Source organism: Lipotes vexillifer, unplaced genomic scaffold, assembly GCF_000442215.2.
Source record: "Lipotes vexillifer unplaced genomic scaffold, Lipotes_vexillifer_v1.1 scaffold491, whole genome shotgun sequence".
Lineage (NCBI taxonomy): Eukaryota > Metazoa > Chordata > Mammalia > Artiodactyla > Lipotidae > Lipotes > Lipotes vexillifer.
The window spans coordinates 1361562-1382357 of NW_006770548.1; the positions used below are offsets into that span (position 1 = coordinate 1361562).

Consider the following 20796-nt stretch of genomic DNA (forward strand, 5'->3'; position numbering starts at 1 on the left):
AGTTTTCAGAATAATGGGTTGGTTACCTACCCTCCAAAGTGACTGATGAGGGTTTTTAAAAATATAATTATAAATTTAACAGAGAAAGCCCCTTTAAGTTAGCTCTCTTGTAGTCTTTGGCCCTAGTAATCTTTGATAACTTCCTTGTTGTCTGGTACAAGGCAATGTCTCAGACTCATCTTGCACATTTCCTGCCCCAGACCTGGTTCCTTTTAGTGAGGAATGGTATTTCAAGACCCAAATCTGGGTAATAAGGTTGGTCATTATTTCGTGGCATTTTCAGTGGATGGAGCTATGAAACATATTTTTAAAGAGAATAATACATCAAGAGTTAATGATTTTTCAATTTATTTCAAACATAGGATTATAGGGTTTTTGTTTAATTGTGTCATTGATTTTATATTTGTATCTCTTTTATCATACACTGAAATTTTTGATTCCCAATGACATTAATATAATTATTTATTTGCTATATATATATATATGAAAACAGATACACAGATTCCTGTGTTGCTTATTTTTTCCTTAGGATACACTCCACCAGGGATGTGGAGTCACATCACCATATTTAGAGGCATAAGAAATAAACTCTCTCTGTGGGGGTCAATCACCACCTTGCTTGTTTCACTTTGCTTCTTTGCTGGGATTATTTTTTCCCCCATTTTGATTTAATTTTAATTGTGTGACTGCATGTAACGATACTTACATAATTCTAAAGTTGAAACTGAAAACTGCTACATTTGGAGTGGTCTAGCTTAGCTTCCCTCTCTAGGCTCTTCACCTTATTGCCACCCTCCCCATAAAGATAAACATTTTTTTGGTTTTCAGTTTATCTATCTTCTCTATATGTCCCTCCCTCACTCCCTCCCTTCTTTCCTCCCTTTTTAAGAAAAATATAAGCACATTCGTGTGTGTGTATTTATATTCATATTACCCTGCCTTTTCTTGGATGAAATAACTGCATACCACACACACTGTTCTTCACCTTGCTTTTTTTAACTTAGCAATATATCCTGGAGGTCACTGCCAGAGTATATAGAAGAAATCTTCCTTACTCCTTTTAACAGCTCCATAAAACTCCATTGTGTGAGTGTACCATAGTTTGTTCAACTATTCCCCAGCTGATGGACACTGGGTTGTTTCTGGCCTTGCTATAATAAGATAGTGTTGCACTGAAAAGGCATGTGTATATACAATTTTGTGTTTTTGCCATAGTATTATTGGGATAGATCCCTAGAAGTAGGATTGCTGGATTAAATGCTAATTACATATATATGTCCTAGATAATGCCAAATTCTCCTCCACAGAGAAATACCATTTGGCCTTCCCACCAGAGGTACATGACAGTGCTTCTTTCCTCACAGCCTCAGTAACAGAATACATCATCATACTTGGATTTCTACCAATTTCATAGGAAAGAAAATAGTCTCAGTATGATTTAATTTGTATCTCTTTTAATGTGAGTGAAATTGCCCATATTTTCACATATATATAAAGGCCTTTGTGGGTTGTTTTGTTTTGTTTGTTTCTTTGTTTGGCTGTGCCACTCAGCTGCAGGGTGTTAGTTCCCCAACCAGGGATTGAACCCGCACCCGCAGCAGTGAAAGCAAGGAGTTCTATCCACTGGACCGCCAGGGAATTCCCATGTAAGGGCCTTTGTGTTTCTTTTACTGTGAACTGTTGGCTCATATGTCCTGACCATTTTCTATAACTTTTATGTGATACAAAATTTTCTTTTTAAAATTTTTATGTAGTTAAATTTGTCAGTGATTTTTTTTGTTCTGGATTTTGAGTCAAAGTTTTCCCCACTTCCAGGCTATAGAGGAATTTACCAGTTCCCCCACCCGAGTGCTTTTATGGTTTCATTATTATTTTATCTTTGATCCATTTGGAATATTTTGTAGTATATGGTGAAAGGACTAGATCCGATTTTTTTTTCATATAGCCATTCAGTTATCCCAACTCTACTTTTTAAGATGTTTATCTCTCCCCAATATATTTGAGATACTACCTTTATCATATGCACATTACATTTCCATTTTCAAATAGATCTATTGCTATATTATAATAGACTATTACATTTTCAAATAGATCTATTGCTGTTCTACTGGTTTGTCTAACTGATCATGTGCCAATATGATGTGTTGAGAGGTGAGGAGACATCCTTGCCTTGCCTTGTTCCTGATCTTAGTGGGAAAGCTTTTAGTTTCTCACCATTAAGTATGATGTTAACACAACATTGTAAATTAACAATACTCCAGTGAAAATGAAAAAAAAAAGTATGATGTTAGCTTTGGGTTTTGGGATAGATGTTTTCTATCAAGTTGAGGAAGTTCTCTATTTTTTACTTTGTTGAGAGTTTTTATCATGTATGGATGTTGGATTTTATCAAATGTTTTTGTATTTGTTGATATGGTTATATGGTTTTTCTTCTTTAGCCTGTTGATGTGATGGATTATATTAATTGATTTTTCAAATGTTGAACTAGCCTTGCATGACTTGGTTGTTGTGTATAATTCTTTCTATACATTGTTGGATTCAATTTGCTAATAATTTGTTGAGGACTTTGCATCTATGTTCATGAGACATACTGGTCTGTAGTTTTTTTTGTAATGTCTTTGTCTGGTTATATTATTAGGGTAATGCAGGGCTCATAGAATGAGCTAGAAAGTGTTCCCTCTGCTTCTATCTCTTGGATGAGATTATAGAGAATTAGTATAATTTCTTCCATAAATGTTTGGTAAAATTTACCTGTGAACCAAGCTGGACAATATTGCCAGTTTTTTTTTCTTATTGCCAGTTTTTTAAAAAAATAAATTTATTTATTTATTTTTGGCTGTGTTGGGTCTTCGTTGCAGTGCATGGGCTTTTTATTATGGTGGCTTCTCTCATTGTGGAGCACGGGCTGTAGGCACATGGGCTTCAGTAGTTGTGGCACATGGGCTTAGCTGCTCCGCAGCATGTGGGATCTTCCCGGACCAGGGATCAAACCTGTATCCCCTGCATTAGCAGGTGGATTCTCAACCACTGTGCCACCAGGGAAGCCCTATTGGTCTTTTTCTAAAAGCAGATTATTAGTAGGGTGGCAGAACAAGAAACAAGAGAGCAAAGGATGGAAGGCAAATTTACTGTTTCACAGGTGGCTGGGCTCTCTCTGGTATTAAGGAGGGGAATTTGTATGCAATTTAACTGCAAAAAAAACCCAAAACAAACAAACCACAAAACCTATTTCTGGCACATAGGTAATGGGTATTTTCACCAATTGGATGCGAATATAACTGCTGAGATGTCCTTGTCTACATATAATAGTCACCAGTAAAGTAATCTTTGGAAAAAATTATAGTATATTAACCTTTTAAATTAATGTTCCTCTCTTCTTTTTAAAAGGAATAATTATAAGACATGAACTTTAATGTCTGGAATATCAAAGAGATGCTCAGTATTCCCTCAGGCTCTGGGTAAGTTTTCTGGTTATATACTCTGATACTTAAGAAGATCTTATAGTTGCACTGATTTCATAGAAACAGGTTCCCCTTCCTATTAGTTTATAGTAATAGGGTTACCCGATATAGCTTCTTCCCTTTCTCTTCCCTCTCTTGTCACCACTGCACCCTCCCATATTTGTCTTTTTCCTTGTGCCTATTTTCTGATTATAAAAGCAGTATCAATGGCTATGTGTGTTAATTGAGTAATGACTCTGTCCAGCACTGGACCTAGGGACTATGAGAGTTAGACATGGTCCAACATCTGGAAACTCTCACCTCATTTGGAGCAATTGCTATTGAAACAGCAAGGATCAAACTCAAGACAATGTTCAGATAAGTGTTCAGTTGTGTAGTACAATTTGTAGGCACTATGAAATCAAGAACCACTCCAACTGTTGACAGGGCTCATTGAGATACTGCCCCCTCTACTACTCCACTGAGGTACTTAGATTGGTGTCCACTAGCCATGCAGTAGGCCTGCCATTGCTAACTTGGTGGGCGTACCCCAGAAGTAGTATATATTAAGGGATTTCCAATTGTTGTGGTATGCTTTTATCATTGGATAGTTTCTTTTCTTCCTAACACCTTCCTAAAGACAGCAAAAAACCTAAAACATTGTTGTTGTTGTTGTTTTTCTTAAAAAGAAAAAAAGAGCTTACAATTGATACAGAGTAGGGGAAAAAAAATCTATGCTTAATTCCAGATCGTAGCTTTAAGATGTGAATCCTACAGGACTTCTGTAGGCTTACAGAGCTGTTTCTTTTCCAGCCCAGCTATTTATTCTCTTTGACCTAAGAGGGGAGACACAGAGAGCTATTTAGCTATTTTGAGCAGTGATTATGCAAATCATATTATATGTGTGCAGCCTGTTACCTTAGCTAATCTTAGAAAATGATTCTATGAGTCAAAATAATTTCTCTGTTCTGAGCAAGTAGGGTTTCTTTTTGTCTTGTATTAATAAATAATGATTCGTTTAGCTTAGAATATGTACTTATAGGCTATCTATTTTAAATCTAACATTTGGAAAAGGAATGATCTGCATGTGTGTGTTTTAATGAAAAGCATGTTTTCTTGGGTTACACAACAGCATTAAGTAACACAAATTGTTACTGAGGTGTCTTTCAAGTAAAACTTGAAGACTATATATTTTACTTGTCTGTCCACTTATGTGCTGTCTCTGTAGTAGGCTTAGCACACTGTGTTCAAGTGTGATTGTATCATTATCAATATCATTATCCCCTTCATATGTGAGATTTAGACTGGCATAGGTATCCATGGGAAGCAAGTTGGAAGTCCAAAGCTGGAAGTATTCAGAACAAGCAAGGATACGACACTAAAAGTGTGAAAGGGAATAACACAATGTTTAATGGATCTTTCTGTGTGCAAACCTGAGTTGATCATATTCTTCAGTCTGGATGAGGCCTATTTTAGTCTGCTTGGGCTGCCATAACAGAGTACAATAAAGTGGATGGCTTAAACAACAGAAATTTATTTTCTCACAGTTCTAGAGATTGAAAGTCCTAGAACCCTATGCCAGCATGATTGGTTTTAGGTGAAGACTCCCTTCTTGGCTTGCCGACAGCTGCCTTTTTCTGTGTCCTCACATGGTGAGAAAGAATGACGGCAAGCTCTTTGGTGTCTCTTCTTAAAAGGACACTAATCCTACCTACCATGAGGGTCCCACTCTCCTCACCTCATCGAACCCTAATTACCTTCTAAAGGCCCCATTTCCAAAAACTGTCAAAATAGAGCTTAGGGCTTCAACACATGAATTTTTGGAGGACACAAACATTCAGTCCATATCTAGGTCTATCTTGTGTTTGTTGTATTATAGCTCCTTCTCTCCCTCCAATCCTGCTCCTTTCCTTCCCTACAGACACAGAGTCTAGGAGAGTTAATATGTATCCTTCCAATTAACCTTCTACATACTCAGTTACATACTTGTTTGGTGTGTATGATGTAGCCTTATAAATTACATTAATGTATGAGAGAGTTCATTAAATTTTTACTTTTTCTGCACTCAAAAATTATATTTTTGAGACTTATCCATATGGTTATATGTAAATCTAGCTTATTGCTTCTGACTACTGCATCAGTTATATGCATAAGCAATATTTTATTTTTAATCTATTCCCTTAGTGATGAACAAATTCAACCTTTTAAAAGATAATGTTCTCTTAATCCCTAAAGATTTTGTGAACTTTGATATCCAAAATGGTGTTATAGTCCATAATGTTATAGTACAAGGAATAATGGTGTTAGTCCTTAATGTTTGAAATTCCATCTGATTGTTCCCAGGTTGTTGTAATTGAAATGTCTGGCATTCAAAATTTCCTTGTTTCTTTACAGGTAGTACTGGCAGTGTGCAGGGGACTAGGAGGTCAAAAAAAGCTAGCATTCTGCCCAGAATATTCTAAAATAGTTTTGAATTATGGTTTCATTTGCCCACTTGATATACTTGTATTTTCTTGCTTAATTTCAGGGGCACTAAGTCATCTAACTGGAATAATAATCAGACTGATTACTCTGGTCTCAGTGATTCCCAGTTCCTTTTTGGATCCCAGTTCTGTCCAGAAAGTTCAGAGACCCCGTCAACACCCTTGGACTTTGGTGTCCACTTGAGACATTCAAAACACTCACAACAGAATCCTCTGGATGTAAGTCTGAATCCCAGAATCTCTGCACATGTTTCACAGTCATGGACATAAACTGTAAATAAGACTTATTCTGCTGGGTTATATTTTAGAGTTGTACATCTCTAAGGATTACTGTCCTAAATAGATTTGTGCTTGATTGGTGACTCATTTGACTTGGTAGTGTGAAATGGAAAACATATTTATATTTGCATTTTCTTCCATTACTAAAACAATACATTAGAATAGTACAAGTACTTTGACTACTCCTAGGGAGTGCGAAATATTGCATGACATTTAACTCCTTGAAGAAGGAGATGAGGATATTGAGGCCTAAGATGATGAATAAGGGCCAGAATGAGGAACAGAATCTCTTGATTTTTTGAGACCAGCCTATCTTATTTTGTGAGTCAGAAATATTTTTATATATCTACTTATTTTGATGTAGAACCAGATTTAACTTTATACACAGATGTAACTGCATCATATAGGGGCTTAATGAATAAGATTAGGTCAATACTTTAAGTTATTAAGGTATGATCTGAGATAAATATTTTAGTACAAAAATTGGTACTCAGTGATATGAAGGAGAAAATGTACTGCCTGAATGTTCCAGAGTAAGTTTTGCCTCAGAATGCAGGAAATGGCTCATCATATGCCTGCATCACAGTCAAATTTATCAACAAGTTTAGTTCATCAGCAACTGAGCAACAGCAATTTGAATTAAACTTATTAATATAAAAACGTTAACACATCATCTCAAGACAGCATAATTTTCTGTTGCTGCCTTTAAATTTATGCAATTGATTTTAAGCCATTTTAGCTGACATTTTAAATACCTCTGGTCTGGTAAGGCAGAAATTATATTAGTAAAAAGAGTTGCTTGTTTTAATATAATTTTCTGGTACATATGAAATAAAAAGGAAATACTACATGCTATATTGTATTTTATGGTTTGCACTTAAGTGTGACTCTGCCTTTGTATAGAAAATAGTGCATGCTATAAATATTTTTATGTGTGAAATGCTATTTTTTTTTTTCCATTGAACAGAGTGAACCTAGTATTTTCATAAAGTACCAAACAAAACCCCAGCTGTTTGGAAGAGATACAAAAGATGGAGGCTTATTTCCTCTTCCTTTGTCAGTTGGAAAATCAAAAGGCCTCTTGGAACAGTTTGAGGAGAAAAAGAAAACTGCAAAAGACAAATGTGACAGGTACACAAACCTTTCAAAGTGGATGAGACAGCTCCTCTCTTCTGAGCGAAACAGAAAATGGAATGTCAGTAGTCGAAAAATTCAGTTTCAGCATGATAGCATTCTTTACAGCTCATCTAATAATTACTCTTTATTTGCTTTCTTGTCACTGTGACTTATGGCTGCCACAGTTTTGGGCTCTCTAAATATTAAGCTAAAGAACTTCTCAGAGAAATGCAATATTCAAGTAATTTTATATTTATTCTGCCTAAAATTCTGCCCTTTAATTTTTTTTTTCAGATCATCAGAATTAGGAAATTAGTTAATATTTGTTTTAGGGTCAAGAATATAGCACATGAATTCTTAAGTCATAGTTCAGGCTGATTTTCTCACTTTGAAATGGTATTTTTAAAGATATACCCTAGGGCTTCCCTGGTGGTGCAGTGGTTGAGAGTCCGCCTGCCGATGCAGGGGACACGGGTTCATGCCCTGGTCCAGGAAGATCCCACATGCCGCAGAGCGGCTGGGCCCGTGAGCCATGGCCGCTGAGCCTGCGCGTCCGGAGGCTGTGCTCTGCAACGGGAGAGGCCACAACAGTGAGAGGCCCGCATACCGCAAAAAAAAAAAAAAAAAAATACCCTAAATTTTATACATATTCTTATTCGCTACATATATATGTGTGTGTGTATATATAAGCAAATATTAGGGCTACTATATTAATTTGTAAATGAATAAGTGGCAGTCACTGAGGAAATTAACTTGTTCATTTCTTAGTAGTAAGTTATTAACAGGACATCTTTAGGTATCATAGAAATCATAACACCAAAGCAGAAATATACTTTATTATTTCTGTAACAGTAAAGATGTATCACTTAGCATCACCACTAGTACTTTCATGTCGAAAGAGCCAGAATTTCTTTAAAAATTCTAGATTAGGAATTCTTTAAAATTAGGAATTCTTTAAAAGACTAGGTATCTTTTCCACTGTATACTTACATTCCTTTAGTGAGAAAAGCAAAATGCTCTATACGAAGTGTTTGATTCTGCTGATAAATAAACATTTCCCAGATGCTGACAGACTTCTTTCCCCTAGGAATCTAGGCTCTAGGACTCATAACGATGGTAGAGTACTGCAGATAATCAGGCTCCTCTCATCTTACTGCTTCAGATAAATTAGGCTTAATTTTTTTGTTCTCTGGGCTTTTGTATTACATTTTATTTGATCAAGATTTCTGTAGCTAAGGCACTTCCCTGGTGGTCCAGTGGCTAAGACACCATGCTCCCAACGCAGGGGGCCCGGGTTTGAGCCATGGTAGGGGAACTAGATCCCACATGCCGCAACTAAAAAAAAAAAGATCCAGCATACCACAACTAAGACCCAGTGCAGCCAAACAAATAAATAAAGAAATAAGATTTCTGTAGCTAAAAAAACTTTTTTTGAAACATTAAGTCCTTCTTGATATTTCCTTCCTCCCTCCCTCTCTCCCTTCCTTCCTTTCTTTATTTCATTTTTCATTTCCTTCTTTTTTTTGTAGTAAAATGAGTTTCTTTTTTTTTTGGCCATGTGGCTTGTGGGATCTTACTTCCCAGACCAGGGATTGAACCCAGGCCCTCGGCAGTGAGAGCATGGAGTCCTAACCACTGGACCGCCAGGGAATTCCCAGAAATGAGTTTCTGTTAATGATTATTTACAAGATGGCTGGCAAAAAATAAATAGTATTTATATAGAGAGAACAGATGATAAGGACACTGAAGAATCTCTTCTCTATTTAAAAAATTTCAAGCTTACAATATTGATTTAAATGCTAAGCAGAAAATCATAATTTTAATAAATTCTGGCAAAAACAACCCCCAAGTTTTTAGATTCCTTGTTTTCTGTCAATAAGTGCTTATCAGAAATGTGGTGCAGAATGAGAAATTTTTAAATGAGAAAGAGAAAGCATACCACTGTAAATTTGGCAGCAGGAAAATGATAAGGCATGGTACAGAGTTCAAACATAAAGAGATGCTACAAATCAATAAGACATGGATTTATATATTGTGTTTTGAAAGTACATGTTTTCCCAAATGTATAGAAAGGGCATATGAGGTTAAGATATCTCAAAAGAAGCCTTAATCATTCAGATTGCATTTGTTATGACTCAAATAAAAACCCACCTCAAACTAGCCTGGACAAAAAGGAGGATATATTAGCTCTCTTAACCAATCTGGTAAGGACGGGGAATGAAATGAAAGCAAAATCTGTCTCTTTTCTGTGCTTCTCTCTCCATCTATACTTCATTCTCTCCTACTAGAGACCAGCTTCTTATTAACACAGAAAAAGAGACTCTCACCCCTTAGTTACAATTTGAAAATCCTAGTGAAAGCTTCTGATGGGCTTGTTTATTAGGTTGTGGGGGGGTGAGGGGAGGGGGCTGTGACTGGAAGTCCTCACCAGAATCACTTTGTGGATGCAGAAAGAAGCAATTCCCCATTAGAGCTGGATGCTGGGCACACCAGACAATGGATATCCATTACCCAGATCCTTATTTTTTAATCAGTCATATTTGAGAAAACAGATCAGTCTCATAACCAATGAATAACCTAAGGACCACAAATAGATTATAAAATGAACCATGGGGACTTCCCTGGTGGTGCAGTGGTTAAGAATCCGCCTGCCAATGCAGGGGACACGGGTTCGAGCCCTGGTCCGGGAAGATCCCACATGCCATGGAGCAACTAAGCCCATGCGCTGCAACTACTGAGCCTGCGCTCTAAAGCCCGCGAGTCACAACTACTGAGCCTGTGTGCCACAACTACTGAAGCTCACATGCCTAGAGTCCATGCTCCGCAACAAGAGAAGCCACTGCAATGAGAAACCCGTGCACCACAAGGAAGAGTAGCCCCCACTCACTGTAACTAGAGAAAGCCTGCACACAGCAACAAATACCCAACACAGCCAAAAATAAATAAATAAAAATAAATAATTTTTTTAAAAAAAAGAAAACATATGGATGGCAAATAAATACATGAAAAGTTTCTCAACACCATTAGCCATTTTGGAAATAAAACTTGAAATCATAATGAGATATTACTGCTTATCTGTTAGCATGGCTAAAATTAAAACAAACAAAAACTGAAAATACCAAGTGCCAAGCAAGGATATAGACCAAATGGAAATCTTGTTGGTGGAGATGCAAAATGATACAGCCCCTTTGGAAAAGTTTGACACTTTCTTATAAAATTAAACATAATTCACTATATGGCTCTGCAGTTCTACTCCTAGGTATTTATCCTAGATAAATGAAAATTTATGTTTACACAGAAGCCTATGCAACAACGTTTATAGTAGCCTTGCTCATAATCACCCCAAACTGGGCACAACCCAAATGTCCTTCTATGTATGAATGGATAAACAAACTATGGTATGTCCGTATGATGGAACACTACTCAGCAATGAAAAGGAATAAACTATTGCTATACAACAACATGGCTGAATCTCAAAAGCACTATGCTAAGCGAAAGAAATCACAAAGGTTGCATACTCTATGATTCCATTTAAATGACATTCTGAGAAAGGCAAAACTATAGGGATGGGTATCAGATCAGTGATTACCAAGGGTAATGGGTGTGGGCTGGGCTTTACCACAAACAGACAGAATAAAGGATTTATTTTGGATACTGTGTTATATCCTGGTTGTAATGGTGGTTACATGAATCCTAATTTTGTGTTAAAACTCATAGAACTGTGTACACACACACACACATACAAATTTCATATGTTAATTTAAATTTTTTAAAGTGTTAAAAGTTATTAAAAGATATTGGGTGGTTCATTTTATTAGTTAGGATTATGTTCAGGTGCATTGACGTATATACACTCATTCTCATTATAATAATAGAAATTTTTAAAAGACGTTTATTTTTCTTTAATGCAAAAATCATCCTGAAGTGTGTGGTCCAGGGCTAGAATGATGGCTTCATGGACCTCAAGGATCTGGCTCCTTCCAGCAGTGTGGTCTGCCATCCCTAAAGTATGACCCCCCCACCCCTGCCATCCTCACGCTGCTTGGAGGCTGCTGCAATTCCAGCTGTTACATCAGAGTTCCAGACAGCTGATGGATGAGCGAAGGAAGAAGGGTATCTTCCTGTCCCTTTAGGATTCTTTTTTTTTTTTCTTGGCCACACCATGTAGCTTGCAGGATCTCAGTTCCCTGACCAGGTATTGAACCCAGGCCCATGGCAGTGAAAGCACAGAGTCCTAACCACTGGACTGCCAGGGAATTCCCTAGGATTCTTCTTGGAAGTTGCATGCAACACTTTTGCTTATATCTCACAGTGGCTAAAATTTACTCACATGGCCACACCTAGATGCAAGGGAGTCTGGGAATGTCATCTATCTGGGTGGCAGTGCATGGAGGGTGAGGATCAGGAATCTAATTTCCAAGGAAGAAAATGAGGCCAATTTAAGTTTCTGCCACAGTTGTACAATTGCCAACAACTACCTGCCATGGACAACTTCCCAAACAAAGTCTCATAATTAGTCCAGGGCAGATTCTGCTGCCCACTATCCCCTGCCCAGAATGCACTAGACCCTCCCCTGCATTGTAGTCAGTGTAGTCCTGGTCCCTTTTCTTTCTTTCTTTTTTTTTTTTTGATGTGGTCCCTTTTTAAGATCTTTATTGAATTTGTTACAAAATCGCTCCTGTTTTGTTTTTGGGGGGGGGGGTTTGGATTGTTTTATTGTTTTTCGGCTGCGAGGCATGTGGAATCTTTTAGCTCCCCGAACAGGGATCGAACCTGCACCCCCTGCACTGGAAGGTGAAGTCTTAACCACTGGACCACTAGGGAAGTCCTGAGTCCTGGACAATTTTATCAGTCCCATGGCGCTCCATCTTTCTACTACTATTGCCATAGCGACCAGAAAAGAGAGCTCACAGTCTTTTTCTCCTGACTCCCAGTCTGGCAAGGCGTGTGTGAGGAGAGAGCTCAGCATTCAGGAAAAGCTCAGAAAGCAAGCCTCTGGCACCCTCAGCCTCAAGAAGAGGAAAGAGACTCTGCTCCTCCCCAAGATCCCTAACCTGAGGAACTCCTCAAACAGGAAAGAGGGTCAGATGCAGAACAAACTAAAATAAAGAATCTAGACTTTTCACTCTAAATATAAATTTGTAGATTCTGTAGTAGAGGTTTCATCCAATGCTTTGGGAGCCCGAAGGACAGGCTTCCAGCTCTGACTGGGGGCGTCAGGAAAGACTCCATCCAAGGGAGCACATCTAAACTGAGTGGGAGTTTTGGGCAGAGATCTTGGGTCTGTCAGATTTTCAAGTCTGCCTCTGAATCAACTTACTCTGTGAACCACCACTAACTCTGCTCTATTTTTGAGTATTTTCTTTCTTTCTTTTTAAATTTATTTATTTAATTTATTACTTTTGGCTGCGTTGGGTCTTTGTTGCTGTGCGTGGGCTTTCTCTAGTTGTGGCGAGCAGGGGCTACTCTTCGTTGTGGTGCACAGGCTTCTCATTGCAGTGGCTTCTCTTGTTGTGTAGCATGGGCTCTAGGCACACAAGCTTCAGTAGTTGTGGCTCGCAGGCCCTAGAGTGCAGGCTCAGTAGTTGTGGTGCACGAGCTTAGTTGCTCTGCTGCATGTGGGATCTTCCTGGACCAGGGCTCGAACCCATGTCCCCTGCATTGGCACGTGGATTCTTAAACATTGAGCCACCAGGGAAGCCCTATTTTTGTGTATTTTCAAAAATAAAAATGGGATTGTTTCTATGGACTATTCTGCAATCTGTTTTTTAAATTTAATAATATTTAATGACCATATTTCTGTTTCATCTACAAAATCATTTCTGTGGTTGCACTGTACTCTATTACATGGACCATCTAGGGGGTTATGTTTTTTTTCTGTTTCTTTTTTTTTTTTGTGGTACGCGGGCCTCTCACTGTTGTGGCCTCTCGCATTGCGGAGCACAGGCTCCGGACGAGCAGGCTCCGGACATGCAGGCCCAGTGGCCGTGGCTCATGGGCCTAGCCACTCTGCGGCATGTGGGATCTTCCCGGACCGGGGCGTGAACCCGTGTCCCCTGCATCGGCAGGCGGACACTCAACCACTGAGCCACCAGGGAAGCCCAGGGGTTATGTTTTAAATGTTTAATACAGCATGAGACATGCAAAGAATACACAATGAGATAATGATAATCTTTTCAACAAATGATGCTGGGAAAACTGGGTCCTTATGCAGAATGGAAAAGGACCCTTATCTTATACCACACACAAAAGTCAACTCAAAATGGATTAAAGACTTAAACATGAGACTTGAAACCACAGAACACCTAGAAGAAAACATAGGGAAAAAGCTTCTTGACGTTGGTCCTGGCAATGATGTCTTGGATATGACACCAAAAGCACAGGCAACAAAAGGAAAAATAGACAAGTGGGATTACATCAAACTACAGGCGTCCCTCAGTATCCAAAGGAGATTGGTTGCAGGAGACCCTACATATACCAAAATCCACTGATGCTCAAGTCCCATAGTCAGCCCTCTATATCTTCAGGTTTTGAATCCACAAACTCAACCAACTGCAGATGGAAATTTCTGTCCATGGTTGGATGAATCTGCACATGCAAAACCCTCGAACACAAAGGGCCAACTATATTTATTGAAAAAAATCTGCATATAAGTGGACCCATGAATATCAAACCTATGTTGTTTAAGGGTCAACTGTAAAAAGTTTCTGCACAGCAAATGAAACAAAGAAAATGAAAAGGCAAACTTTCCTGGCGGCACAGTGATTAAGAATCTGCCTGCCAATGCAGGGGACACGGGTTTGATCCCTGGTCTGGGAAGATCCCACATGCTGCGGAGCAACTAAGCCCGTGTGCCACAACTACTGAGCCTGTGCTCTAGAGCGTGCAAGCCACAACTACTGAGCCCACGTGCCACAACTACTGAAGCCCACACACCTACAGCCCATGATCTGCAACAAGAGAAGCCACCACAATGAGAAGCCCATGAACCTCAACGAACAGTAGCCCTGGCTCACCGCAACTAGAGAAAGCCCACATGCAGCCATGAAGACCCAATGCAGCCAAAAGAAAAAAAGAAAAAAGAGAAAACAAAAAGGCAACGCATGGGATAGAAAAAATTTGCAAACCATATATCTGATAAAGGGTTAATATAAAACATATAAGGAACACCTACAACCCAATAGCAAAAACAAACAAACAAAAACAAAAAACAAAATATCCGGATTAAAAGACAAGCAAAGGGGGCTTCCCTGGTGGCGCAGTGGTTGAGAGTCCGCCTGCCGATGCAGGGGACGCGGGTTCGTGACCCGGTCCGGGAAAATCCCACATGCTGTGGAGCGGCTGGGCCCGTGAGCCATGGCCGCTGGGCCTGCGCATCCAAAAGAAATAGCTTCTGAGTAAAATAGGAGAAGGAGCAGGATAGAAACATGTAGAAGGGTTGCTAGTGGTAAAAAAAAAAAAAAAAAAAAAAAAAAGACAAGCAAAGGAATTGAATAGACAGTTCTCCAAAGAAGACATACTAATGGCCATCAGGTATATGAAAAGTGCTCAACTTTGCTAATTATCAGGGAAATGCTTATCAAAACCACAATTAGATATCATCTCACACCTGTCAGAATGGCTATCATTAAAAAAATAACAAATGCTGGCAAGTATATGGAGAAAAGGGAACTCTTGTACACTGTTGGTGGGAGTAGAAATTGGTGCAGCCACTTTATTTTTTCTAATTTAAAAGAAAAATTTTTTTTTTGGCCATACTGCGTGGCTTACAGGACCTCAGTTCCCCGACCAGGGATCAAACCTGCATCCTTGGCAGTGAAAGCGCGGAGTCCTAACCACTGGACTGCCAGGGAATTCCTTGGTGCCACCACTCTAGAAAACAGTATGGAGGTTCCACAAAAAATTATAAATAGAACTACCATATGATCCAGCAATTCCACTTCTAAGTATATACTCAAAGGAATTGAAATCAGGATCTTGAAGAGATATCTGCACTCTCATGTTCATCACAGCATTATTTACAATAGCCAAGACATGGAAATAACCTAAATATCTATCAATGGATGAATGGAAAAGAAAATGTGGTATGTACATACAATGAAATATTCTTCAGCCTTAAAAAAGAAGGAAATCCTTCCAGTTGTGACAACATGAATGAACCGGGAGGACATTATGCTAAATGAAATAAGCCAGACATAGAAGGACAAATACTAACTATATGCTACCACTTATATGAGTGTAAATAATCAAACTCATAGGAGCAGAGAGTAGAATGGTGATTGTTGGTGGGGGAGTTGTGGGGGAAACAGGCAGAATTAGTCAAAGGGTACAAAGTTTCAGTTTATACAAGATGAATAAATCCTAGAGACCTGTACAGCATAGTGCCTATACTTGACAATGCTCTGTTGTATACTTTAAAATTTGGTAAGAGGGTAAATCTTTTTTAAATGTTCTTATCCCTACTACTAATAAATAAAGAGGGTGAAAGGAAACTTTTGGAGGTGATGGATATATTTATGGCATAGATTGTGGAGATGGTTTCACAGTTATATAGTTATCTCCAAACTTGTATACATTAAATATGTACAGCTTCTTGTGTTAATCATACCTCAATAAAGTAATTTAAAAAAAACCCCAACCTGAGTACTGACCACTCAGAACAGATGATGACTACAAGCAATTGGCACAGCTATGTCCTTGTACAAGACTGGAAGTTCTTTTTGTTCAAAATTTGTAAAGCGTTGCTCCATTGTCTTATAGCTCTCTGTGTGCTTCTAAGAGGTCTGCTGCCATTCTGATTTCTGATCCTGTGTATGTCACTTGCTTTTTTATTTCTGGAAATTTTTAGGATTTTCTCATTATCCTTAGAGTTTGAAAATTTTACAGCAATGTGGTTTGATGTGCCTTGTCACAGCCCTGAGCATTGGGGAATTACTTTTGACCTATAACTTGTGTCTTTCAGTTTGGGGAAATTTTCTTTTATTATATCTTTGAAAACCTTCTTTTCACTCTTCTTTTTTCCTGGATCTGCAATTTTGGGCATGCACTGAATCTCCTGCATTGATCCTCTAATTTTTTTTTTTTTTTTACTACCTACTTATTTTTCATCTCTTTGTCTTTTGTTCTATTTTCCATCATATTTCCATACTGTATCTTGTAGTTATTCTATTTGTTTAATTTCTGCTATTTTTATAAGTTCCCTTTCTTAGTCTCTGCTTTTATACTTTAATAGCATTCTGTTCTCATCCTTAATTTTTTCATTTTAATATGTTTATTGTTTTCAGGTAATGTCTTAATCTTATTCATAAAACCATAAGGTTTGTAGATTTCCAAATGGTTCTATCAAATTCTTCTTTTAAAGTCAGTCTTTTGGACAATCCTGCAGCCTGTGGAATGAAAGCCACATGCACAGAAAGATAGACAAAATGAAAAGGCAGAGGACTATGCACCAGATGAAGAAACAAGATAAAACTCCAGAAAAACAACTAAATGAAGTGGAGATAGGCAACCTTCCAGAAAAAGAATTCAGGATAATGATAGTGAAGATGATCCAGGACCTCACGAAAAAAATGGAGGCAAGGATCGAGAAGATGCAAGAAACGTTTAACAAAGACCTAGAGGAATTAAAGAACAAACACCTAGAAGAATTAAAGAACAAACAAACAGAGATGAACAATACAATAACTGAAATGAAAAATACACTAGAAGGAATCAATAGCAGAATAACTGAGGCAGAAGAATGGATAAGTGACCTGGAAGACAGAATGGGTGGAATTCACTGCCATGAAACAGAATAAAGCAAAAAGAATGAAAAGAAAGAAGACAGCCTAAAAGACCTCTGGAACAACATTAAGTGCACCAACATTCACATTATAGGGGTCCCAGGAGGAGAAGAGAGAGAGAAAGGACCCAAGAAAATATTTGAAGAGGTTATGGTCGAAAACTTCCCTAACATGGGAAAGGAAACAGACACCCAAGTCCAGGAAGTGCAGAGAGTCCCAGGCAAGATAAAACCAAGGAGAAACATGCTAAGACACATAGTAATCAAACTGACAAAAATTAAAGACAAAGAAAAATTATTAAAAGCAACAAGGGAAAAAACGACAAATAACATACAAGGGAACTCCCATAAGGTTAACAGCTGATTTCTCAGCAGAAACTCTACAAGCCAGAAGGGAGTGGCATTATATATTTAAAATGATGAAAGGGAAGAACCTACAACCAAGATTACTCTACCTGGCAAGGACCTCATTCATATTCGATGGAGAAATCAAAAGCTTTACAGACAAGCAAAAGCTAAGAGAATTCAGCACCACCAAATCAGATCTACAACAAATGCTAAAGGAACTTCTCTAAGCGGGAAACACAAGAGAATAAAAGCACCTACAAAAACAAACCCAAAACAATTAAGAAAATGGTAATAGGAACATACATATCGATAATTACCCTAAATGTGAATGGATTAAATGCTCCAACCAAAAGACACAGGCTTGCTGAATGGATTCAAAAACAAGACCCATATATATGCTGTCTACAAGAGACTCACTTAAGATCTAGGGACACATAAAGACTGGAAGCGAGGGGATGGAAAAAGATATTCCATGCAAATGGAAATCAAAAGAAAGCTGCAATAGCAATACTCATATCAGATAAAATAGACTTTAAAATAAAGAATGTTACAAGAGACAAGGAAGGACACTACATAATGATGAGGGGATCAATCCAAGAAGAAGATAAAACAATTATATGCACCTCATATATATATATATGCACCTATAATATACAATTATATGCACCCAACATAGTAGCACCTCAATACATAAGGCAACTGCTAACAGCTATAAAAGAGGAAATTGACAGTAACACAATAATAGTGGGGCACTTTAACACCTCACTTACACCAATGGACAGGTCATCCAGACAGAAAATAAATAAGGAAACACAAGCTTTAAATGACACAATACCAGATAGATTTAATTGATATTTATAGGACATTCCATCCAAAAACAGAAGATTACACTTTCTTCTCAAGTGCACGTGGAACATTCTCCAGAATAGATCACATCTTGGGTCACAAATCAAGCCTCGGTAAATTTAAGAAAACTGAAATCATATCAAACATCTTTTCTGACCACACGCTATGAGCTTAGAAATAAATTACAGGGAAAAATCCGTAAAAAACACAAACACATGGAGGCTAAACAATACATTACTAAATAACCAAGAGATCACTGAAAAAAATCAAAGAGGAAATCAAAAAATACCTAGAGAAAAATGACAATGAAAACATGACGATCCAAAACCTATGGGATGCAGCAAAAGCAGTTCTACGAGGGAAGTTTATAGCAATACAATCCTACCTCAAGAAACAAGAGGGACTTCCCTGGTAGCACAGTGATTAAGAATCCACCTGCCAATGCAGGGGACACGGGTTCCAGCCCTGGTCCAGGAAGATCCCACATGCCGTGGAACAACTAAGCCCGTGTGCCACAATTACTGAGCCTGCACTCTAGAGCCTGCAAGCCACAACTACTGAGCCCATGTGCCACAGCTACTGAAGCCCGTGCACCTAGATCCCGTGCTCCACAACAAGAGAAGTCACTGCAATGAGAAGCCCGTGTACCACAATGAAGAGTAGCCCCCGTCTGCCACAACTAGAGAAAGCCCACGCACAGCAATGAAGACCCAACACAGCCCTAAATAAATAAATAAATAAATAAATAAATAATTTTTAAAAAAGAAACAAGAAAAATCTCAAATAATCTAACCTTATACCTAAAAGAACTAGAGAAAGAAGAACAAACAAAACCCAAAGTTAGCAGAAGGAAAGAAATCATAAAGATCAGAGCAGAAATAAATGAAATAGAAACAAAGAAAACAATAGCAAAGATCAATAAAACTAAAAGCTGGTTCTTTGAGAAGATAAACAAAATTAAAAAAGAAGGCGAGGGCTTCCCTGGTGGCACAGTGGTTGAGAGTCCGCCTGCCGATGCAGGGGACAGGGGTTCGTGCCCCGGTCCGAGAAGATTAACAAAATTGATAAACCATTAGCCAGACTCATCAAGAAAATAAGGGAGAAGACTCAAATCAATAGAATCAGAAATGAAAAAGGAGAAGTAACAACTGACACTGCAGAAATACAAAGAATCATGAGGGATTACTACAAGCAACTCTATGCCAATAAAATGGACAACCTGGAAGAAATGGACAAATTCTTAGAAATGCACAAACTGCCAAGACTGAATCAGGAAGAAATAGAAAATATGAACAGACCAATCACAAACACTGAAATTGAAACTGTGATTAAAAATCTTCCCTTCCAACAAACAAAAGGACCAGATGGCTTCACAGGTGAATTTTATCAAACATTTAGAAAAGAGTTAACACCAATCCTCCTCAAACTCTTCCAAAAAATTGCAGAGGAAGGAACACTCCCAAACTCATTCTACGAGGCCAACATCACCCTGATACCAAAACCAGACAAAGATACTACAAAAAAAGAAAATTATAGACAAATATCACTGATGAATATAGATGCAAAAATCCTCAACAAAATACTAGCAAACAGAATCCAACAACACATTAAAAGGATCATACACCATGATCAAGTGGGATTTATCCCAGGGATGCAAGGATTCTTCAGTATACGCAAATCAATCAGTGTAATATACCACAGTAACAAACTGAAGAATAAAAACCATATGATCATCTCAATAGATGCAGAAAAAGCTTTTGACAAAATTCAACACCCATTTATGACAAGAACTCTCCAGAAAGTGGGCACAGAGGGAACCTACCTCAACATAATAAAGGCCATATATGACAAACCCACAGCAAACATCATTCTGAATGGTGAAAAACTGAAAGTATTTCCTCTAAGATCAGGAACAAGACAAGGATGTCCACTCTCGCCACTATTATTCAACATAGTTTTGGAAGTTTTAGCCACAGCAATCAGAGAAGAAAAGGAAATAAAAGGAATCCAAATCGGAAAAGAAGAAGTAAAGCTGTCACTGTTTGCAGATGACATGATACTATACATAGAGAATCCTAAAGATGCTACCAGAAAACTACTAGAGCTAATCAATGAATTTGGTAAAGTAGCAGGATACAAAATTAATGCACAGAAATCTCTGGCATTCCTATATACTAATGATGAAAAATCTGAAAGTGAAATCAAGAAAACACTCCCATTTACCATTGCAACAAAAAGAATAAAATATCTATGTGACATGATACTATACATAGATTAAAAAAATAAAAAAAAAATAGTCTTTTGGAGCATCCATAAGACTTTGGTATGAAGAGTTGTCCTATTGGGGTTCAAAAATTGATATTTGTGGTTTTCCCTGGTGGCACAGTGGTTGAGGGTCCACCTGCCGATGCAGGGGACGCGGGTTCATGCCCCGGTCCGGGAGGATCCCACGTGCCGCGGAGCGGCTGGGCCCGTGAGCCATGGCCGCTGAGCCTGCGCGTCC

The 20796-nt window shown here is 38.2% G+C and overlaps 1 protein-coding gene across 1 annotated transcript in view; it reads left to right on the forward strand.

Moving 5' to 3' along the window:
• The first annotated feature begins 3402 nt into the window (after window positions 1–3402).
• Window positions 3403–20796, forward strand: part of IHO1 (interactor of HORMAD1 1) — a 27672-nt gene continuing 10278 nt past the window's right edge. Inside the window, exons 1-3 of the mRNA XM_007446192.1 lie at window positions 3403–3458; window positions 5968–6142; window positions 7170–7333. Coding sequence (XP_007446254.1) covers window positions 3403–3458; window positions 5968–6142; window positions 7170–7333 — 395 coding nt within the window. The remainder of the gene's footprint in view (window positions 3459–5967; window positions 6143–7169; window positions 7334–20796) is intronic.